The 24,267-nt window shown below is 42.2% G+C and overlaps 1 protein-coding gene across 5 annotated transcripts in view; it reads right to left on the bottom strand.

Moving 5' to 3' along the window:
* The window catches only part of Nedd4l (neural precursor cell expressed, developmentally down-regulated 4-like, E3 ubiquitin protein ligase), a 299,659-nt gene that overhangs the window by 18,350 nt on the left and 257,042 nt on the right, over positions 1 to 24,267 (bottom strand). For all 5 annotated transcript variants that reach the window (XM_013018975.1, XM_013018974.1, XM_013018977.1 and 2 more), the window contains 8 exons: positions 24,063 to 24,182; positions 22,766 to 22,963; positions 17,369 to 17,446; positions 15,773 to 15,827; positions 10,702 to 10,760; positions 5,761 to 5,826; positions 3,785 to 4,014; positions 1,919 to 2,040 (listed from right to left, as the gene is read on the bottom strand). In XM_013018975.1, coding sequence (XP_012874429.1) covers positions 1,919 to 2,040; positions 3,785 to 4,014; positions 5,761 to 5,826; positions 10,702 to 10,760; positions 15,773 to 15,827; positions 17,369 to 17,446; positions 22,766 to 22,963; positions 24,063 to 24,182 — 928 coding nt within the window. The remainder of the gene's footprint in view (positions 1 to 1,918; positions 2,041 to 3,784; positions 4,015 to 5,760; positions 5,827 to 10,701; positions 10,761 to 15,772; positions 15,828 to 17,368; positions 17,447 to 22,765; positions 22,964 to 24,062; positions 24,183 to 24,267) is intronic.

Here is a 24,267-nt window from a genome sequence, read left to right as displayed (position 1 = left end):
ATGTACTATGACCCCCTCCAACCTCCCCTATCCCTCCCCCCCCAGCCACCCCCCCCCGCGCCTTGGTGAGGAATACTCAATTGCTTCTTAGGTTTCTCTCCCTTTATTTTTCCCTTCACTGACAGCCACTAGTGCCCCGCCCTCACAACTCCTGAGCCTCTGAGTGAAACTGACTCCATGGGATCCCTGCCATTGCTGAGATTTTTTTTCCCCACTAAAACAGGAGGTCACTGACGTCAGCATCACAGCTCACACTTCTCTGCATTCTCTTACAGCAGCTAACAGTGGCTCCTCACCCAGCAGAAGGTGAACACACAGACCCTCTAAGAAGGCAGAGGTGACCTGAACAGGGAGACATCACCCCAGGCAGGACCCCAAGGCTGCAGGTGCACTGTGTGCACACAGACAGACCAAGACAGAAAACATCTGTTGTACAGATAAATGGACCGAGGGAGAGAGGGGGACAGACAGAAGCAAGGACTCTATACACAGAGTCAGAAAGAAGCATGCACTGCACACAGGCACAGGTAGTGAGATGTCACAGAGAAATGTCTCGTGTGCATGGTCAGAGTTAGAGAGGCATTGAAGGGTGAGAGAATGCAGTCATAACCGTCAATGTGCAAATGATGGGATGGGTGTGGTTGGGAGATGAGGGTGACAACGATCAAGATGAATTGCATTCAAACTCACATGCTGAGCTGAAACCCCTTTGAAAACTTAAAGATAATAATAAAAAAGGAAAAAACCTCTATCGACTGTATATGCAAATAGTGAGAGGTCAGAGGAGCACCTACTGCATACCCACAGGACAGAGTGTCAAAAAGAAGGCCTATGACGTACACAGAGGCCCAGAAAGAGGCTCAGTTTATACTCAGGGACAGAGAATCCGAGAGAAGTGTCTACCTCCCTTTGCTGCAAACTAAAATACTGATCAGGGCACCGAAATCACCAATTAAGAGTAAAAATATACTAAAGGCAAATGTACAGAGGGTATATCAATTATTTATTGGAATAGCTCTGGCTCTATAAAATGCAATTAACATAATTGCTATGGAAACTGGCTCTCTCCACAGTTACTGAAATGTCAGTCTCTAATTTTACTACTTTTCATCTTTAACCATTCTAAACTCAAGTTCTTAAAAAAAAAACAAACCCTCAGGACTTTTTTTTTCTCAATGATGATTTATTTTTTAGAGCTCTCTTATTCTTATGGACACGACTTGTGAAACACCCAAGTCCGTAACAAATCTGCACAACAAGCTTTGCTTGCTACAGCAGGGAGGGGGGCTTGATTTCTAACTCTTCCAGCCTTGAAATGGGTCTGCCATTTGTATGCTCTAAATAAGAATGAAGTTATTTTGTGCCATCCATTTCAGCTGGCACTCCAGGGTTATGGTCTTAGCTGAGTTACAACATTACTTTGAAATTATTTGGTCTTTTCACATTAGAAAATAATTTGGGGCCAAATGGAACAATGGCTGGATCATGATGGGATTAGATCATTTTAATTAACTTTTCAATTAGCTTTTCCATCTGTCACTAAATCTAAAGGAAAGTAGCTCTGAAAAACACAGTGCACACACACCAAAAAACCCACTATGTTCTGAGCTTTACATTTAGAAGACAGACAAAGTGTGCACACATTGTCTTCAGTGCCCAAGTGGCTACCAGGAAAAGATAGCCATGATGAATAAAACATAAATAATTTGAAGGCTAGGGATGTAACTCGTGGTATGGTGCTTGACTAGAATGTGCCAACCCTGGGTTCTATTCCCAGAAATGAAACACACATATACACACATACACACACACAAGGTGAACCCTTTTATAATGTATGATATGAAAGAAGAGATGCTTAATATGGAGGCACAAACAATACCATCCTACTTTTGAAAAAAAAAATTTTTAAAAAACTTACCATCTAAGAGTTTCCCATGAAATACTGCCAGACCTGCAACTCTTCCAATGAAAGTAAAATAGGACAAATGATCTTCATTACAGAGGCCTGAATTGGGGTTGATCTGAAGCGTATAGTTGTCCCTTTGAAGGGGAAGTATAAGAGAGAAGAAAAGGCTAATCACTGTTGTGTGTATGTGAAGAAATCCAAGAATCTCAATTTTACTTTGCCACCGAACACTCAATTTTACAGCTGGATGCCTATCCGTGATCTCTAAAAATGTCATTTTTCACATGATGCAGCTAGAAAATTGAGAAGACTTTGATACAGTTCACATAATAAGGGCACTGTGCAGGGATTCTGAGAGATACGAATTCCTTAGATTGTCTCTCTCATAAAAGCGGTGACCTCAGAGGTGTGGGAGGTGTGGGTATAGGCCCAGCTCTCAGAATATCTGATCACTGCTTTCTCCTAGAAAGGTCTCAAGAACACCCAGGGCAGGGTCTGCTGTCAGAAAGGCAAAGCCAGGATGCTGGATGCTCAGTACTACTTCTCTGGCCTCACAAACAAGAGGATCGGTGTCCTTCAAACTGGGCTCCACAGATGATACTTCCAGGAGATATTCCTCCCAGGGAGTAATGTTTGGGAATGGGAATGTGGGTAGGAAGTGAGGATTCTATCTTTTTTTTTTTTTGGTCCGGTTGTGGGGCCTGAACTCTGGGCCTGGGCACTGTCCCTCAGCTCTTCAGCTCAAGGCTAGTGCTCTACCACTTGAACCACAGCACCACTTCCGGCTTTTTTCTTATGTGGTGCTGAGGAATCGAACCCAGGGCCTCAGGCATACAAGGCAAGCGCTCTACCACTGAGCCACCTTCCCAGCCCAGGATTCTATCTCTCTAACCTGCCTTCTACTGATCAGTTTTCTAGAGTGGACTTTCTCAAGGCTTCAGTAACTAACAATAACCATTTGGAGAGCAATATAGGATATTTTCCCAAATGAGCCCCAAGGAGAAGTGCATGAGGCAGAAGCAGCAGGACTGGTATCCTTCACAGCCCAGGATGGAGTGATGTTAAACACTGTTTGCTAGTCCTAGGAGCTCAGGACCAACCTCAAGCCCCCCCCCCCCTTTTTTTGGTGGTAGTACCAGGGCTTGAACTTAGGGCCTAGGCACTGTCCCTTAGCTTTATTGATTAAGGTTGACATTCTATTACTTATGCCATAGCCCTACTGCTGGCTTTTTTTCCCTTGGTGATTAACTGGAGATAAGAGACTCATGGACTTTCTAGCCTTTTGAGTAACACGGAGCCATTGGCACCTGGCTACCTCAAGCTATTAGTAGCTTCAGCCTCCAGAGAAATGAATGTGCATGAAAGTAGCTACTATATGATTTGTGAGAAAGCAATTCAACCTGCCTCAGTTTCCATGCCTGGCAATGGTGATATCCCAATGTTAAGGTTCAGCTTGGTTTTTCCCTTGTAGGAATAGGCATGGGCCTTTGGGTCCTAGACTATTCTTGTTCATATGACTCTTTTTGCTTTGACAGTGACAAATTTCCCTCTTGAATTATTAATGCAATTTTGCAAATGAAAATTGCTTCTGTTCCTTAATGTAATTACCCAACACATTTTCAATTTCAATTCTGGGGACCCAACAGACATGAGCTGAATCAATTTTAGACATCTGCAGAATTCATTACTATACCATGTAGGGTCAGAATCTGGTCTAGACATTTGAGAAGCAATGCGGTGGGAAGGGACTAAAATCAGCAGTGTTGATTCATCTCAAATGGATGGGGCATATGTCCATCTCCTTATTAGGTTTAAATTAATCAAGAGTAAAATAATTGGTGTGGGAGACACGTTCTGAATGTACTTCATATTACTTACGTTGCAGAATACTCGAAGAGACCATAGTAGGGGTTGAACATCTCTTTGGACAGTAAGAAAAACCATTCTCTGGCCACGCCCCCATAGTCTAGACCCTTCTCTGATTCAAATTCAATCCATAGTCTAGCTTTTAGGACATCTGGTCTTTTCACAGACATGATTCTCCGATAAGATTCTTCAAATATGTTATTCCTGTGAAGTTTCATTTCAAATCTATTTGGAATATCCGCCTACATCAAGAAGAAAACACCTCATTGGTCATACAAGTAAATATATACCTGTTTCTCCTCCCCCCTCCTCCCTCCAGGAAAAACAACAAAGGAGGAGTAGAAATGAGGTCAGGCTTCAAACGAAAGAGCAGTGTCAAGTGGTCTAATTGCAATCCTCTCACAGACAGCCTCATGGGGTTAGCATGGGACACAGAGCATAGACTCAGAGCCGCTCAGGTAGTCAGCAACATATGCTGCAGAAGGAAATCTTGGGATGGAGGAAAGCATCCTCTGCTTCTTTAAAACACTGGGGGTTTTTCTCCACTCCTTTCCCCCCAAGTGAAATAGTCAACTCTATGTGTTGTTGAAGTCAAGGAAAAAGACTTCATTTAGCCCAGTCAACAAAAAGCTATGCTCTGTACATCACCTTGATAATCAAAAAAATTCACAATATTTAAAAAGAAAGGAAAAGAAAAAGCTATGAGCAATGCCCCCACTCCCTTCGCCCCAAGGCTGAGACCACTGTCATCTCTGCTATGGACTTGATGATGTGTGCACGTTCATTTTTGTTGTTGGATCCTGATTCTGTCAAGTTTGGGGACAGTACCCCCGAAGTCCATTGGTTCATGGACACAAAAGTAACATGACACTCAACTAAGGCTGTGAGAATGGCCTCCTGTAAGGATGAGGCCCAGGGTGACAGCTACTATCATTGCCTACTACCGGGGACACGCAGATGGCTCATAAAGAAAGCAGGATCTTAGGCGTTCCTGAGACTGAAGGACAGAGCATGTCAGAAGTGTTACTGATGGGGTATCTCAATCAGGACTCGGAAGTGGCGCTGTGGCTCAAGCAGTAGAGCGCTTGCCTTGAGCTGAAGAGCACAGGGACAGCGCCCAAGCCCACAGTTCAAGCCCCATGACCAACCAAAAAAAAAAAGAAAAAAAATTTGAATCAGGACTCTGGGAAGAGAAATACAGGGACAGCAGAACTTCGTCCATAGCTAGGGCTCCCAGTGGGACCAATCATGGGATGATTGAGCAGGAAGAGGGTAATATGCCCCAGGAGCTGGGTGCCAAGCTGTGCTTGACAGTCTCCTTTCCTACAGATGCCACAATGTTGCCAAGCAGGAAGCCAACTTCAATACCAGAAAGAGGGACCAGAAGCCAGAGAAACAACATGGACATACTTGGGTGTGCTGCTAGGGAAAAAATCCCAGTCCTTTAAGCTACAGCACTGCCTAGGGAAACCTAATAGATTTCTTGGTGGTCAGCTGCCAGTGAGAACTGTAACATATTTGGACCTAATATTGACAAGTATTTGGATTACATACTGAATAGTTCCTTTATGTTGGAATATAAAAGTTACAGTTAAGACTACATTTCTGTACTCAAAGGGGGCAATCATGAACATTTTTCTATCTAGGATATAGGTTTACTAAAATATGACAACCATGCAATTGTATGGACTTTCCAAGATTGTTTGTCTCAGGTCCTGAACTATGTTATATTCCATAGAATTGTTCCTATGTTTTAATGAGATATTACATAATTATCTTTTTGGGTGATCTGAGTGTAATATTGAGTTCATCTTCAGCTACCATTTCTTAAGATAAAAATTCAGATCAAAGACCCAGATGGATTAACACGCAATAAAAAAAAGAAATTTTTTACCATGTATGTTCACAAGTAACAAGCTATTTTCACTGATGTAACTTTGGTAACTTACAAATGACTGACAATCCGTATTTGGGAAGAGATTACTTACGGGTTTCTTTAATTTCTTCCTAAAGTAGTCATATTTCTGCTTAAATTCCCTGGAATAAGGAACAGCCTGAAAGATAAATGTATAAATGAAGAAAATGCAAACAATATTCTTGAAATTTTATATACACTAAATCAACATTCAGAGCATTTCATGAATCATAAACTTGAGTATTTTTCACAGAAAATTCACATTATATCTACCTAGGACAAAAAGCAGTCCTAGAACTGCTAAGGTTTATCCAATGAGTCCTGAGTGTGGTAAGTCAAAAAACTCTGGCTTTTTCTTTTTTGAGGTGGGAAGCTTGGTGACCAAACTCAGGTCCTCACATTTGCTTGCATGTGCTCTACCACTTAACCCAGGCACCCAGCACCTTTTTCCACTGGTTTTGAGGTAGGGTCTTGCTCTATGCCTGGACTGGCCTGAGCTTTGTTCTTATTGTGCTTCCCAATGTTGCTAGAGATGACAGGCATGCCACCATACCCAGCCACTGTGTGTCCCCATAGCTGATGGCAAGTAGGTGTCACCATACCCAGACATTAGTTGAAATGGAATCTCTCAAACTGCTAAGTCCAGGCCAGGCCCAAACTGTGAGATCCCAATCTCTGCCTTCTAAGTAGCTTGGATTTAAAACTAGAATTTTGTGCCCGACTCAGAAAACCTTTGACAGTATGCCAGACATACTGAATATGTAATTTTTTTTACAAGATCTGAATTAAGCTATAAACCATAGTAATACGCAGGCATGCACACACACGCGCACGTGTACACACACACACACACACACACACACACACACACACACACACACAAACACTCCTCCTCCTTTTCTCTTCTGATGATGGTACTTGTCTGTAGGCCCAGCATGGAGGCAGGAGGAAAGTAAGTATGAGGACAGCCTTGGGTATGCAGCAAGTCTCCTAATACCAAAAACATTTGGATATAGCTCTGGCCTATGACCCTAGCATGCTGGGGCTCCAGACCTGATTCTCACCTTTGCAGGAGCTCATAGAGCTACCACAATTTAGCGCTGCAAGCTTCCATTGGGAAACAGAACACCTCCCCCTACCTTCCTAAGAGGATTGCTGGAAATTCCAAACCAGTTGATTATAAAGTCTGTAGAAATACACAATGTCTTACGTTGGCAGCAGGCATGCACAGAGGTTAACAGAAGCTAATCATGGTATTATTTGTCACAGAGAGACTACTCTGACTTCGGGAGGCTGTACACTAACCACTGCAGAAAGGCTCCCCTTCCTTAAAAACCACAAAAATGCTGGACCAGCTCAGGACTAAGTGTTTAAAACTTGGGAAAAGGGAGAGAAACTACAAGTGCAAGAAAGACTCAAACTTAGGGAATACCAGGCCACTGGAGCTAGTTCTGGGTACTTGGGTTTAGGTGTTGGTCTTCTCCCAGGGGGACACAGACTTGGCTGACAATCCCTATAACTAAAAGAGCCAGAACAGGATTCTCTGTTTAGAGCCTTACATCTGAAAAGGGGACATGAGTACTCCTCATCAGTCCAAAGAGGCCACAGGAAGCTGACTTTCCCTTTGGGACCATAAATAGGAGAAAACCAGAGAGCAGGAGATGTGTCATAAATCCATACTCCAAGCTGATATCTAAGTATGAAATGAGGCCACAGCTAATCTATTGAGGTGATGGCATGAACCCAGGAAAAAAGCTGACAACACATCTGGTTAGGGCTTATAAAAGTCTCATAGAAACAAGAAATGAAGATGAATACACATGCACATACAAACCATACACTGAACCAGACAACCAACCGCCATTAGGGAGGATAGACACACTTAGCAAGGTTTAATGGCTCTAGAACAAGAGTGAGAATAACTTGAAAGATTAATTAAATGATTTTAAAGTGGTAAGATAAATAATCAACCAAAAAAGATAGAACAACAAAATTATTAAAATGGCAAACCAAATGTTATAGATTGTAGAATTTTGACCAATTAAGCAATCACTGAAATAATAAACACAATGGACAGATAAAGAGATTATAAACATCTTAAGAAATAATTACTGGGCACCAGTGGCTCATGCCTGTAATCCTACTACTCAGGAAGCTGAGATCTGAAGATCATGGTTCCAACCCGGCCCAGGCAGGAAACTCCGTGAGACTCTTATCTCCAATGAACTACTCAAAAAAGCTGGAAGTAGAGTGGTGGCTCAAAGGTAGAGTGCTAGCTTTGTGCAAAAGAAGGTCAGGGACAGTGCCCAGGCCCAGAGTTCAACCCAAGGATTGGGGAGTGGAGAAAGAAATAATTAACTAGGAGAAATGAGTAATAACTCACAATGTAGTTGAAGAAAAAAAGGGAAGGAAGGAAGAGAAGAGAGAGAGAAGAGAATGAAAGCTAAGAGACAAGAAAGTCAGTATGAACCAAACGCCCAGTGGAATTACAAAATTAGATAATCAGCCAGGCATCCAGTAGCTCATGTCTGTAATCCTAGCTACTTAGGGGGCTAAGATCTGAGGATAAAGGTTTGAAGCCAGCTTCAGCAAATTTGAGAGCCTCTTATCTCCAATTAACCAGCAAAACTCTAGAAATGAAGATATGGTTCAAATGGTAGAACATCAATCAGCCTTAAGCAAAAAAGCTAACTAAGAGCATGAGGTCCAAGCCCTAGTACTGTCAGAGAAATTAACAACCAAAAAAAAAAAAAAAAGAGGAACAGACAAAGTCTCTTCTCATGGGCTTAGATGCTATAAAGCAGATTCTAAAGAATGTATATATCAAGAGGAAAAACCATATGCAAATTGCCAAATGTTTAGAACAAAATGGCAAGTCAAATGTCTATAAGTAAGCTGACAATTACCCAAACACACATACTCCTATTGGAAGCAGTATCATTTATAAGAACAAGGCTCTTAATAGTTTTGTCAATAGTCTTCTGGCTTTTGGAGAGCAGCATGGTTTATTATGATTTATCTTGCTTCTCATGAAGCAAGGAAAAATATTCTAGCAACCTACTTGACAGTATCAAAAGCAAAGCCATTGTAGTAAGTAGTGTTTTCTAAGTAGCTGACTTTCTTTAAAGCCTTTCACACAGAAAATAATACCAAAGTAGTTGAATAAATTCAACCTATAAATGGCTAATGGGGTATCAATTAACACACATTTACAATGTATTATATTTTTGTGGGGTGGTGGTGGTTGCTAGTACTGGGGAGCTTGAACTCAGGGTCTCATACTCTTGCTTGGCTTTTTTGCTCAAGGTTAACTCTACCACTGGAGCCTCAGCTTCACTTCCAGATTTCTGGTGGTTGATTGGGTGATAAGAGTCTCATGGAATTTTCTGCCTCTGTTGGCTTTGAGCTGTGATCCTCAGACCTCAGCTTCCTAAGCAACTAGGACTATAGACCTGAGCTACTAGTGCCCATTAAGTGGTATCTTTTTAAGTTTCCAAATAGACAGATCTTTGTTATTTAAAACATAATTTGAATCAGGTTAAAATCATAAAATCAGGTTTTTCTGGTGTTAGTTCTTGGGCTTGAATTCAAGGCCAGGGTATTGTCCCTGGGCTTTTTTTTTCCCCCCTCAAGGCTAGCATTCTACCACTTGAGCCACAGCTCTACTTCCATGGTTAATTGGAGATAAGAGTCTCATGGACTTTCCTGTTCATACTGGCTTTGAGCTGTAATCCTCAGATCTCAACCTCTTGAGATTATGTCTCTGGGATTAGAGGTGTAAGCCACCAGTGCCTGGGTAAAATTAGTATTTCAAATAGCTTCTTAAATCAGCACTTGATATAACAGAACTTGAGTTTGGTTTGCTCCTGAATTCTTTTACAGAATTATTTCGCAGTCTTCGGATGCCCTCTGTGGACTTCCAGCAATTTCAAAGTATCTCTTTGCTGTCCTGCAACTAGTGGCTAAGGCTGCATGGCCCTCCCTGCTGATGGGATATGCATCTTAGAGATGCAGCTGCTAAGTTTAATATCAAGTGCTGCTGAATGCCAGTGGGCTCCCTCCTCCCACAACGCAGCGTCTTATACTGTTACAGAGCTCACATGCCTAAGTCAGAACAGACTCTTCTTCCATCCAGTGGACCAGGAACTCTCCAAGAAAGCACTGAGTCAGCAGAGTCAAAGATTCTTAATTCTGCCAGCCCCCCTAACACAACAACAATCTCATCCAAATGCCCACAGACTCTTCTAAATCTGGTAGAGATTTGAATTTATTAGTATGCATTTACTAACCCTAGTCTAAAGAAATAGCCATGCCCTACAAACATGGGGCTTGGTTTCACTTCCTATAAAAAGGAGTAGAGAAGCCATGCACCCATGGCTTAAGTCAGTAATCCTAGCTACTCAGGAGGCTAAAATCTGAGGATCACAGTTTGAAGGCAGCCTTGGCAGGAAGAGTCAATGAGATTCTTATCTCTGGTTAACAATCAAAAACCTGGAAGTGGCTCAATTGGTAGAATGCTAGCCTTGAGCGAAAGAGCTCAGGGACAGTGCCCAGGCTCTGAGTTCAAGCCTCAGTAATGACACCAAAAAAACCCCAAACCCAACCAAAACCAACAATAGCAACAAAAAACCCAAAACATTCTACCATTCCTAACTATTGGTTGAAAAGGAGTCTTGGGAGCTTTCTGGCCTGGGTTGGCCTTTAGTTATGATCCTCCTGACCTCAGCTTCCCAAGTATCTAGGGTTACAGGCATAAGCCAGCTCCTGATTCTATTTATTCATTCATCCTTTTACAAAGAAGTAATGTTTCATTTTTATCAAACCATTTCTTCTTTCTTTATAACCTTGCCCCAGAAAAAGGCATGTGCAACTATACCCAGTGTGGAAGCCAGTGAAGAGATGGGAAGAGTCTTAAAACTCTCCACCTCACCATGGTAATCGCAATATAGAAGAAATGAATGTCTCAGTGCACCCACAGGCTTACACAAACAAGTCAGAACTTGAGAATACTGACCGGGCCAGTGATGGCTGGGTTCTGCAGTCTTGGATCTTCCCATTGAGTAATTTTGCTATCTAAAATGAGAGAAAGAGAGAGAGAGAGAAAGAGAGAGAGAAAGCGAAAGCGAAAGAGAAAGAGAGAGAGAGACCAGCATATTAGTTCCAATGTATACTATATATTTAGAGAGAACTATTTCTGGGTTCTCAAAAATTCTCTACTCATCTCCTATGTCCTTTTCCCCCCAAACCACAACTTAGTATTTTATGATTAGGAGGTAATGATACACTGCATGACAAACCCTTCTCATACTGTTAAAATACTCAATCCAATATGCAGGACTGAGGTAAAACCATCTTGTGCTGTTTTTTGGCAAGCGATCAGCTGAAATTTCAATTATAAACCCCTGTCCTTCCAAGGATTTATAAGTTGATCTTGAGTTTTAATATACAAAAGGCACAAAAAGTTTTAGTTTCTCAGGAAGTTAATAAACACACACATGATTTCTTTCTCATTTCAGATACTCCCCCCCCCCCCTCTTCTTTTGCCAATGGTGTTTAAAACGGTTTTCAGTTGGGAATCTTCCATCGAACAAATGAGGAGCCATTCCATGTGCCACTAGCAGGCACACAAAAACTGAAGTAGCTAAGACATTTAAAAAAAAAAGAAGGAAAGATTTGGGGGGTTTTGGCGGGGGCGGGGAGGAACAATGGGATTTCCAAGTTGTTCAAGGAGGAGGGAGGCAGGAAAGGGAAGAAAATTCTGAATATTAACCCTGTATATTTCTACCATAATAAGTGAGTTGGTGGTAACAAAAGAATTCAATTTTAGTCATTATAACTAGGATTTTAAACCAAAGTCTGATGCTATTATTATTTTGATGAAAGCAGACATAAAGTTTTACAAAGGTTCTCAAGGCCTAGGAATATTCTACAATTTTTATCTTGTTTTCAGGCTGACAGAAAATCAGTATGAAAGCCTTTGTATGGAGAATCTTGATGGAAACACAAGGTGTTATTTAGGTCCCTTATCATGGGAAGCAAAGTCTTGGGAAAGTAAAAGCTGCTATCATGATAAAAAGGAAAATCAAGCTGATGGCAGAGGCTAAAACCTAGTATCCTAGCTACTCATGAGGCTGAGTTCTGAGGATTGCAATTCAAAGCCAGCCCAGGCAGGAAAGTCTGTGAGACTCTTATCTCCAATTAACTACCAAAATGCCTAAACTGGAGCTGTGGCTCAAGTGTCAGAGTGCTAGCCTTGAGCATGAAAGCCCAGGCCCTGAGTTCCAGCATGTGAGCCCCTACACACACAACAACAACAATGAAAACTAATTGAAAATTCAGAGTGTAGCTGAGAGAAAACTAAAATATTGCCTTAAAATATCAACTGAGATAATATCTGTGTCCACTGGATTTTTGTTTTCAGAGCAGAACATAAATACATCAACTACTACTCTCAACACAGGAGTGCTCCCCAACCTTCTGATGAGGTCTGAATGTTAGGTTCCATCTGCACCGGGTCCCTGCTTGCTCAACTCTGTCTAAACAGAACAAGGTCAGCACCCAACACCACAAAGCACTCATGTGACCCATACTCCCAGTCAGCAGCACAATCTAGACACTGTCCAAATCAGGAACCTGGTCCTGTCTCAATTGGTGGTCCCCATTCTTCTCCTTTGGGACCCTTGCAGGGGAATTCGCATCTTTCTGGAACCACTCTGGTCCCTAGGTCTCCCTGGCTAGTATCATTCCTCTCTCTTCAAGAATTCTACAGCTCTGCTCCAAGTTCTTTGTAAAGAGCATCAGATTGGTGTCATACATCTCCAAAAGGCTCTGGAGAAGCCCCTCCAGCATGAAGAATGAACCTATGGGCCCGTAACCTGGCAGACACCTGCTGAATTGGCCCAGGTGCTGGAGCAGCCACCTTTGTCTACCATCCAGGTGGAATGAGACTGCATTTCTGTCAACCATGATATAGTTCACCTACAGCCATGCACCTGCATGTCTCCCTGCTCAAGAATTGCTGTACCTGCCAGGTTCCGCCCTGTTGGAAATCTACCTGCATGGAAAGTCACTCTTCCCACGGTCTTCTAAGGTTCTCTTCAACTGTCCCATACCAATGGCTGCCATGGCTATCTAACACAACATCTGAAACACTGCTGGCATTGTTGATTTAAGTCTTTTGAGGATGTGTCTGTGCCACTCAGCCTTGCACCCCCTGCCATGGCTAAAGAGAGGTTCCCCACAAGTTAACGGGAGTTTACAACATTGTCTTCTGAATGATTGAACAGCTACACTTTACTTCTGTGTGGTTACAAAGATCAATTCTGCAGCAAGTGTTGTCAACACATGAATGAAGCGGGGCAAGTTAGCCATTTTTTAAAAAATGAACTTTTGGGTCAAAATTTGCTTTTTTTTTTTTTGCCTATGAGACATGAAATTTCAAAAAAAAGGCCAAGAAGGATAGAAGGGTAAGCCATTTAGTTTTGCTGAGTCCAAAACAGGAGTCATTGGAATGTTAAATTCTAACTTAAGGTATGGATGGCCATTCTGTAAGAATGATGTCCTTTCCAAGACAGCTAGATATCCTGCTCCAAGTCCTCCTCTAACTTTCCATGTCAGGCCTCAAACAATTGAGCTATCAGCCAGACTCAGAACACAGTCTGACCACAGCATTCAGATCCAGTGGGGAGAGAAGAGGACCACATGTGCTGTTCTAGAAAGGGGAATGGGAAATGTCTGAAGCAACAGGCAGATGGATCAGAAGTAAAGTTCAGCCTGGCATGGAGCAAGCAGTTGTCCCCTTCCAACTTCCGATGAACAGGTGTAAGGCCAGCTGGGGCAAGAAGGCCACTGCTGCTGTCTCTCCTGGCAAGTGCTCTCTACTCTCTAACCAGCAACAGTCACTTCCAGACACTTTCATCACTGACCCTTGATGAACAACTTCAAGATACCATTTCTTCAGCATCTACTACATATTTTATCAGGTTTGTGCATACCCTTGGGAGAAACAATGCATGATTCTTATTCCTAACACATACTATCATGCTGCTTTGCAATCAGTGTTGTTCTTTTGGTGCCTGCTGGTACACAAAGAACATTCACAAAGTTCTTTTTTTTTTTGGGTCCGGTCGTGGGGCCTAAACTCTGGGCCTGGGCACTGTCCCTCAGCTCTTCGGCTCAAGGCTAGCGCTCTACCACTTGAGCCACAGCTCCACTTCCGGCTTTTTTCTTTTTGCTTATGTGGTGCTGAGGAATCGAATCCAGAGCCTCAGGCATGCAAGGCAAGCGCTCTACCACTGAGCCACCTTCCCAGCCCTCACAAAGTTCTTTCCAGGTTTTTTCTAAGTGTTATCAGCTAGACCTGCTAAGATGTGGCATGTTCTCTGTGCTCTGTCACAGACAATCCTGTGTAAGACCTTGTTTTACGAAAACAATCAGTATTATTCATATGAAAATGAAATAATAAAGAATAAAAAACTGAAAAGAGAATTGCATTTTTTGTTGTAATGAAAAAAAAATGAGGTGTAGCCTCTCTCATTTTAACAGTATCTTTTCAAAGTAAAAAAGTGAAAGAAAAAAAACAAACCCAGCAGATTGAGGGTGAAAGTAGGGTATACACATAACATTTTAAGCTCTACTGAAACAACTTTATGTTTAAGGCAAAAATTCAGAAAGCAGGCAACTCATTGCTTTCCAATCAAAGCAAAACTCTAAGTCCATGTGCCTTCAAATACTTGAATCCTTCAAATGCATTCAGGACTTGTACTTTGGGTTTAATGCCGAATAGCTGGATCTCTTGTTTACATTCTGTGTATGAGAACACATAAGTCCTCATGTCTGAAAGCAAAGTCCTGTTTGCAATATAGCAGCAGCTGGTAGAAGCTCTAGGCCTCTAGAAGCATAGACCCAGTATGATTTGTGGCCAGATTTTTCAGCACAGGGCTCACCCAGGTGCTCTTGTTTCATCATTAAAAATGGAAGAGAAGCTGGTTGCTGGTGGCTCACATCTATAATCCTAGCTATTCAGGAGGCTGAGATCTGAGGATCATGGCTGGAAGCCAGCTTGGCCAGGAAAGTCTGTGAGATCCTTATCTCCAGTTAATTGTTAAAAAGAAGTCGAAAGTGGAGCTGTCGTTCAAGTGGTAGAGTGTTACCTAGCCTTGAGCAAAAAGTTCAGAGACACAATCCGAGGTTCTCCAGTTCAAGCCTCAGAACTGGTAAAAAAGGAAAAAAGGAAAAAACAAAAGGAAGATCTGGCACTGATTTCCTGCTTATGAATTATACAAACCCAAGTGTAAAATACTACCAAACTGCACATATGACTGGAACTTTGTATCGATTTGAAGTGTTCTTTTTAATGTACTTTTTCTTCAGAAATTTTAAAGGCTAAGTAAAAATGATCCCATGAAGAACAAGTCACCTTAAAAACAAACTGAAAAATAAAGTAATCCACTGGCTAAAAGCAAACATTTATTAGTTTAACTTTTAGTTGAAATGAGAAACCACACATTAATTTATAGGTGCTGGAGCCAATGTCTTCAGCAAACTTGCTACAATTTCAAGAAAACAACTAAATATATGTACATATATATGTATATATATATATTAGTGTGCTGGGTGCAAGGTAACATGCTATGAATAGAAAATAAGGTCAGAATGGGCTTTCTTGCCATAAGACCTTTGGAAGACAGTGTTTTGAAAACTTACAAGCACTGTTTACACATAGATTTTTTTTTAAAATTTTTTACTAAGGTATTGCCTCTAATCTTATTTTCTATTTCGAGTATACATATTAAAAAGCGCAAATGTCAAGGGATCATCAACCAAAAAATTTTTTTAATTAAAAAAAAAGTTAATAGGTCACAAGATCAAATTGGGTGAAAGCTCAACGGGGTACTTGGAAGCCAGCTTGGGGCGCAGGCACAGTACCGTAGGAGGGCACTGACTCCCTGGCGTCATTCTCGCCACATAACACCTGGCTACCTGGACAGAGAGTAAAACGACAAAGTTTTCACCATCATATTTGAAGAACCCTCCTCCCCTTGGCACCCTGCATCCACAGTGCGCCCACAGCAGGGCCTACTTACTATGATCGATATAAAACGTCCGGCCATCCAAGTGAATTCTTTCTTCCCAACCAGGCTAGTGTCCGTGGAAGGAACAGTGGGTGGGTGGGGGGTGCACGGGGGGGGGGAGGTGAGGGAGGGGTAGAAGAGAGAGAGAGAGAATATGACATCAATTAGCATTAGAAATCAAAAGCAATGTTGAAAAAAACTTTGGACACTTTCTTATTCTTCACTTACAGGAAACATCACTAGACCAAGGAAAACTTAAACAACAAATATTTGAAGGTAGCAGTACCTAGCAACACAGAACACAGAGCAGGGAGCACTCCCCACATGAAGGGCAGGAAATTGGCTCCTCATACTATGGAAGAGTCAAGTGTGATGGGCTCATTTAATTAAATGTGAGAGCCCCAGAGAGGGATGAAGCAGCTCAGCCACAGCTTACTCATGGTGAATTTACTTAGTGCGTGAGTCGCTGAAGAACCCAATGCTGCTCCTCTCTGCTACAAACAGTCACTATGCAAACTCAGGAACTAAAACGTATGAACAACTTTGAAGATACAGTAAGTATGTCCCCATTATCTGTCCTTGCCTTATTTCTTATCTGAAACTTGAGAATAAAATATATTCAGAAAAAAAAAATGCTTTCTTTTACTTTTCACCTGACTTCCATTGGTGTCCAGAGACCAATGAATGGTGAGGACTATTCGTGCAATCTAATGAATGATGATTGAATCCTAAGTATTATAGTCTCAAATTTTGCCACAATATACCATATAGCAGGACACAAAACTTTCTTTTTCCTATTTGGAACACAACAACAAAAATTCCCCTTTAAGCTAGTTTTGAGACCAAGTTCTGCCCCAGTTTTTATTAAGGGCTCTCTCTCTCTCTCTCTCTCTTTTTTTGGTCATGGGGCTTGAATTCTGGGCCTGAGTGCTGTCCCTCAGCTCTTCAGCTCAAGGCTAGCGCTCTACCATTTGAGCTATACCATTTCTAGTGGTTTACTGGAGATAAGAGTCTCACGGCTTTTCCTGCCCGGGCTAGCTTTGAACCACGATCCTCAGATCTCAGCCTCCTGAGTAGCTAGGATTACAGGCGTGAGCCACTGGTGCCCGGCTTATTAGGGGCTCTTGATGGTGACAAATGGCAAAGCTTTCATCCTAAACTCAAGATGAACAAAGAGCACTGCACACCCCAACCCCCTTCCCCCTGCAATGACAACCCAAAAACCCCTAGTCACCAACAAGGGAGAAAATAAACTTGAAACATAGTTAAATGACTTGGAATACCTTTCTATGATTATTTATGCCTTTTTCTTCCCCCATTGTTTTGAATATCTTTGTTTCTATGATTATCAGCAATATGGAGGCGCTTGGTGGTTGCTACGGTGTGTCGTGCTTACATGATCACCCAAAGTGAGTGCCACCTGTCTGCTCTTGCTCAATGTCTACCAATTCAGACATTTCTTTTACAAGTACTGGCATCACATGTACTTTACTGTACTCGTAAAACTCCACCAACTACTCAACTCATAGGACCTAGGAAGCCAGGAGCAGGATTCTCCCTTAGCAATGGACATTTTCAGACTGTTCCATGTGTCTTCAGTATACTCACAGGAAGAGGGCCAAGGTCGTTGGGGTTTAAAGATGCTTTTGACCGCATATGTACTGGAAATTTCAGGCGTGGATCTTCCTATAAGAAAAACATAAAGCGCAAGAGATGTCAAGAGGAGCCCTGTGGGCACTTTTTGGCTTGTACTGTTTTCCACGTTGCAAGTTCCAAAGCAACCAGGATGCTTATGTGTGGCACATTGGAAGGCTCCCAATATGGCGTTTTTCCACCTCTCAGGTAATCCTCTGCCTTCCTTCCTTGTGCTTGATATGAGGAGAAGGGCAAGAACATTTAAATGAGAGGTTAATGGTTTCTCCAATCATTAGCAGTGATTTTTTTTTTTTACTATGGAAACCAGGATGGAAGATGATGTGTTCTACTCCGAAGAAGATATGGTGTTCAGTGTTCATAAATGTCCCCCATGAATCCTGATACCATACCATCAATGTTGGGATGCTAAGCAGAGATTCCTAATCTTTCTGACAGGCAAGACATGTGACCACCCCTTACACTGTCTTCTTCACTCTATGGAATCATGTGCCTGGCTATGAACTTTACCGAGGCTCCTAACCAAGTTCTACAGAGGAACTTCTCATGTATGTCTTAACAAAGTTTACCAGAAGTTTTTTCTGAAGCAAATACAGGAAACCATCAAAAGGGAAATATGGGACTCTCATATCCTGGGCCATGCTTTATAATTTTACAGAGAATAAACACAGACTCATGTAACACCCCTTGTTAGAAGGTTGAACACATGATCTATGTCTTTAAGTGAGCAGTCAATGAGAATGGGAATTTGACTACATGTTATATGTCCCAGAGCTGACTGTCATATCACATAACCTAGATAATCCATGACTTTAAAATGTCAGTCAGAAATTCTGTAGATGAGAAAGCTCAGAATCATACATGATCAAATGGAATAATATATTATCATCCCAAAATGAAAAAGCAAACCCTCGAGACATGTAACTCTAGCTTCAGGCAATTCTATGAAAGCTTTTGCTGCTGTCAAAATACTGAAAGGTTTCTTTTTTCTCAGTTTCTGAGTCAACAGGAGAAACAATAGTATCAGTAGATTGTAACTAAGTATAGATTTGAGGAACTGGCAAAAATCAGGAAAGAGCACAAAAACCCAATCAATCTTTGTTTTCTGCTGGCTACAACAAACTTAAAGAAAAAAGTCATCTTAGCAGTTGGTGATGAATGTTGACGCTGAATTGAATGTATTTTTTAATAAGATCAGTTAAAGTGATACCAATATTCTATGGTATATGGAACACTTATAAGAGTGAATAGATGTTAAGCAGATATAGGATTTCAACGATCCAAGAAGCTGATAAACTGTAAACATTTGCAACTGGTGAACTGAGAACAGGGGAAGAAATTAAAACACTGAATTCTACATAAGCTACACTCAGCTAACCCCTGGCTGACCAGGTGATACACGACTGCAGGGCACCTGGAGCATGTAGTCAATGGCCGTGCCACCATCTACAGAATCTTACAGAAAGCCACAAAAGGAGGCAAGGCCCATCTTGGAATCATACTTCATCAACAGGGCAACACAATCAGATATTTGGTGTGAGAGAGAGAAAGACAGAGAGAAAGAGAAAGAGAGCGGGAGAAGAGAGAAAGAGGGAGAGGGAGAGAAAGAGAGAGGAGAGAGGGAGAGGGAAAGAGAGAGGGAGAGCGAGAGGGAGAGAGGGAGAAGGAGAGAGAGAGGGAGGGAGAAGGAGAGAGGGAGAGGGAAAGGGAGAGAGAAGCTGGGATTAAAGGAAAGTGCCAGGTACTGGGAGAATAGAGGAAGAAGTATAAAAGCAGCTCATAGGTTGGCTAAAGAGGCCTTGTGTGAAAACTCACTTTTCATAGGATGCAAAGGGCCGAATCCTATTATTTCATTATACTAGCAATACTCAGAACAATGACTTCAGTTGCCATTAGGGCAGCTGAGGGCTGATGGGTGGTCATCACTCGGCAGCTCTCCCACTGAGCCTCCTGAACCACCTCCATACCGGACAGCCAAGGTGACCTTGCAGCCAAGGCCTGACAATACTTAAGACAACTTCAGGGATGACGGTAGCTGGAATACTAATGAGGTTGAGTGACAGGAATATAAATGAACCAGGTATCTTGAAATACTTGATTCTCTTTTTTCTTTAGTGCACATCAGCTATCTAAGAGAAGGATCTCCTAATTAAAAAAATATAAAATGTGGCGATTCTGGCTGGCTCCAGGAAACAACTATGTTTTTTTTTTCCTTTCCTCTTTCCATATTGGAAGAGAATGGCAATCATGCCTAGACTATAATTAGCTATATTTGTTTGAACTTGGGAACCAAACACAACTATAACTTAACTAAGGTGTAATCTTCGTTGTTAAAAAAGCAGGCTGCTGCCTTGTCCTGAGAAAAGCATAAACACAGTGGCATACCACCCTTCTGAGATGTTCCCTTAGCTAGGGGGCAGGAGGGGCAAGTCCAGCCTCCTGGGCTTTCTCCAGGACCACCTAGTATGTATGCATGTCTTGTTGGCTGACCCAGGCAGGAATAAAGCCCTCCTTTGCTTTTTTGTTTGTTTGTTTTTTGATGCAGTCAGGCTTTAATTCCAAATAGACTCTTGGCATGCTGCCTTCATTTATGTAAATGCCCCTTGTAAATATGCTTCGCTGGGTGCTAGTGGTTCACATCTATAATCCTACTCAGGCAGACGGGAACTGAGGACTAAGGTTTGAAGCTATTCAGGGCAGGAAAGTCTATGAGACTCTCTTATCTCCAATTAACCATCAAGAAGCTAGAAGCAGAGCTGTGGTTTGTGAAAAAGTTAAGGGTCAGAGCCCAGGCCGAGTTCAAGATCTGGTACTGGTATTCATACACACACACACACACACACACACACACACACACACACACACGCACACACACACACACATTATCACATACCCACAATCATCTTTGCTAGGTGCCTGTGGCTTGTACCAGTAATAATAATAATAATGATAAAAGTAAGCAAATTTTAAAAATAAAAAGAAGGGGGATCTCCAACTTGTTACCTTAAGGATTTTCAACACAGGCAGCAGAAAAAAAAAAGATTGGCTAAATGAAAAATTTCTGAGTAAATTGCTCAATAAGTATCAGAGTGAAAAGACAAATGGAAATTAAAACTGGATTTTTCTATTAAGCAGTGATGCCAGCAATAAATGAAAGCTGGTGCTATTTAAAACATAACCTGCCCAGTTGCAATTACACTGCAGTTGTGGCGTGAAAGGCCGTGAAAATGTTAGAGGATTTGGTTACTAAGCTCGTTCACATTACTAAAATCATAGCTTATGTTGGCAAGCCACAGTGGCTCCATGCACTAATCCCCTGACTTTTGTATTATGTACCTCCTATTTCTGGAGCTCTATCTGGTTTCTTGCCTGAGATTCTGGATCTTCAGGAGAACTACAAGTCAAGGGAGTTCTGAGTTAATGTAAAAAAAAAAAAAGAAAAAAAAAGACCTAAAATCAATTTCTATTGCTCTTTTCTGAAGAGTTGCCTGTCTCTTTTATTCTCAGTTGGCCCACAAACCTGTAATACTATCTCCAGACTAAAAGGTGAATCAGACAAACCTCTCCATGTCATTATGTGCCTCAGAAGTAGTTATCAGTTTACCAAATGAGTGTCATCAGATCCCAATGGTAAGTGCTGTTGGCAGGTGAGTCGATGCCTTCACTGCTGAACAGGGAGAACTCTGAGCACAGTCCTTAGGGAGGGGTGTCTGCAAATGTGCAGGGGCAGTTTTGCTCTTCACTGTGCTGGGCAGGTGATGGTAGCTATTAGCATCCAATGGTAGGAGCCAAGGATGTCAACATCCCCCACCGGAAGGCATATGGCTGCCCCAGGTGCCAAGAATGTCTGATGGGGACATGCTGCATCCCGCTTCATTGGACTTTAGGGAATGGGCTGCCCTCTAGACCAGTTTTCAAGGGATTGGAATAGCATCACACCAGGGACCAAGGGTAAACAGCAGTTTAGGTCACCTTGGTTGAGACATTTTCCTTAGCTGAATACTGTGGTTCCATCAACTGGACACACTCTGTCCATCACCAGAGATAGGAATTTAAAGTACGTGTCCATTGTTTATCCAAGTCCTAAAAGCCTGGGTGAGTGACAATCTCCCAAACTCAAGCAAGCTTTCATACAATCTCAGTTCTAGGCAAGTAGCACAAGTGATGGAAGGTCAAAGTTAATCCCAGAGGTAATTCTACCCAGACAATCAGAGGAGGACACCAGGGACAGGAAGCAAAACAAAGTTCTTGCAGCCTCAAAATGAGCCAAGAATAAAGACAACCCACTCCAGTTGAATTACAGTTCTAGAGATCACACAGAAGGAAAATACCAGCTGACTTTTAAAAGAGCTCTATGGTACCTTGAACCATCTATCACTGATTCAGCTAACAAAGGAAAGAAAGAAAGAAAGAAAGAAAGAAAGAAAGAAAGAAAGAAAGAAAGAAAGAAAGAAAGAAAGAAAGAAAGAAAGAAGGAAGGAAGGAAGGAAGGAAGGAAGGAAGGAAGGAAGGAAGGAAGGAAGGAAGGAAGGAAAGGAAAGGAAGGAAGGAAGGAAGGAAGGAAGGAAGGAAGGAAGAAAGAAAGAGAAAGAAAGAAAGAAAGAAAGAAAGAAAGAAAGAAAGAAAGAAAGAAAGAAAGAAAGAAAGAAAGAAAGAAAGAAAGAAAGAAAAAGAAAGAAATGACAGAGGAACACAGAGATAGGCATTCAGTGCTGTTTTAGTCTCAAGTTGCCCAAGTTAAAACAGCACACAAGTTTCTGACCATAGATGATTTAGGAGCTTATGAAAGAGCAGTATGACAAGAAAAATCAATTTGGACAAAATGCTGACTGAAAAGATGGATCAGCAAAGTCACTCTGTGTATCTAACCCACAACCAAATGTAGAATAGAGATACAAAACACTAATTAGACACAAACATTATAGCACTAAAGTGACAAATGAAATTGGGTGGTGGTGGTGGTGGTGGAAAAATGTCAATAGAGATGGGAAAAGAGACAGAGAAAAACATTGGGTTACAATAGTTTGAGACGAGATGCTGTCACTGCAAAATCCTGCCCCTTCCCCCACTGGTGGTAAAGTGTGAAAACAGCTTCCCAGGAGTGCTGAGGCAAGGTGTGCCCACCTGGCACCAGTGATCTGGTGGCCAGCATCTATGCCCACAGCCACCACACTCTCCAGCCCGGCTGTGTGGCACAGACACAGGTGAGGAGACACCTACTCAGCCCCTCCCACTGCCCCCTCAGGGGCCATGCATCAGAGTGGATGATGAAACTCCTGTACAATCATGAAGAGTCAGGAAAGAAAGGGATTAACGCCAGACCTCCTGGTGAAATAAAAACAGCAGCCTTACCCAGGTCGTAGTCTTTGTATTATGGTCAATGAAGAAGGGCCGGCCATTTGGAGCTATCCTCATTTCCCAGCCGGGTGGCAGGAAGCTCTGTGTGACTTTGTGTTGTGGTTTGGGGGAGTTGTAAGGTGATGGCTGAGGGGACTGTGGATTGGAAAGGGTATCTTTCACAGCCCGACGTATGGGTGAGTCCTTGGCACCCTAAGGAATAATAATGAGCATTAGAACTCTTTACCATGTGCTATTTCCAATGTGTCAAAATGTACCTGGGTACCGTAGCGTGCTCCTCCTTGGAAGCTCCTAAAAAAAACCCTGTTTGTTCATTCACTGATGTTGCTATCCACCTAACTTCACATTGTTTTGTCGATTAAATACACAATATTAGGTATTTTATGATCACTTCGTTTGGTAAGCCACTTGGTATATGCCCCAAATACCAGTCTATATTAGGAATTCTGTATTATGAGGATGACAACTTACGGAGTGGAGAAAATCATGCCCCTGCTCTCAGCGAGCGTACAATCTAATCAAGAACAAATTGGCAAGTTTCTGAGAAGAGACCCCTTCCCCTTCCCCCCCCCCCACCTCCACAATGACACAGTTGTTACCCACCACATTTATATGTGTGTCTAGAAGAGCTATCACCCAGTCCCACTGAGAAGCAGCTTGGCCCAGAGCAAGGAGAAGCCCACAGCCATCAACCAGGCACATTCAAGTTCAGAACCTCAAACATTTACTCATTGGCTTTTCTAACTCTGACATTTGTGATGTTTATAGAGATGGCACTAAAACAACACAAACAGGAGAGAGCACAAGTAGATGCCCAGCAATGGTTCAGAGATACAAATAGGCATCAGAAACACATATGCCCATACAATGAAGACCCTATAGTCAAAGGAAAACAAAAATAACAACAACAAAAAGGATCAAAGCAACAGCTATGTTTTAAAAACTCAATAGAAGCATTGGCATTTGAGTTATTATGCAATTCGAATGAGGTAACAGGCAAATAAGGAGCAGAACACAATAAGAATGGTAAAAGTTCTGAAGAGAGAGTGCCTAGAGCCAGCACAAGTCACCACGCACGGCGTCAGCCAATGAGAATGAGGAGTGTGAGAGTCCAAGATGTTAACTGGGCGAGACAGAGAAGCATGGAGGAGCGCGCAGAACACCCCTCACCACCAACACATAACTGATCAGAGGCAGTGGCTGCCAAACTGAAGTCTGAGTTACAGAGAAGAGAGAATGAGGAGAAGCCACAGGACAGAGGTGACCCCAGTTAGATGAGGTCGCTTCTCACCTCCAGTGGGGCAGATAAAGTTACTGTTGGCGAACTGAGACTACGAGGCCGGCGGATCTGAGGCTCGATTAGGTGGTTGCTACTGTTTGTGGCTGATCCAGAGGCACCATCTTCTGCAAGCTAGTTTGGAGGCAAAAACAAGTTAGCTTCATATGAGGATCTCCCTGTGTGTCATTAGGAAGCGTGAACCCAAACAACACACAGC

This window comes from Dipodomys ordii, unplaced genomic scaffold, assembly GCF_000151885.1.
Source record: "Dipodomys ordii isolate 6190 unplaced genomic scaffold, Dord_2.0 Scaffold43, whole genome shotgun sequence".
Classification (NCBI taxonomy): Eukaryota; Metazoa; Chordata; class Mammalia; order Rodentia; family Heteromyidae; genus Dipodomys; species Dipodomys ordii.
This window is presented reverse-complemented; position numbering and strand designations above follow the sequence as displayed.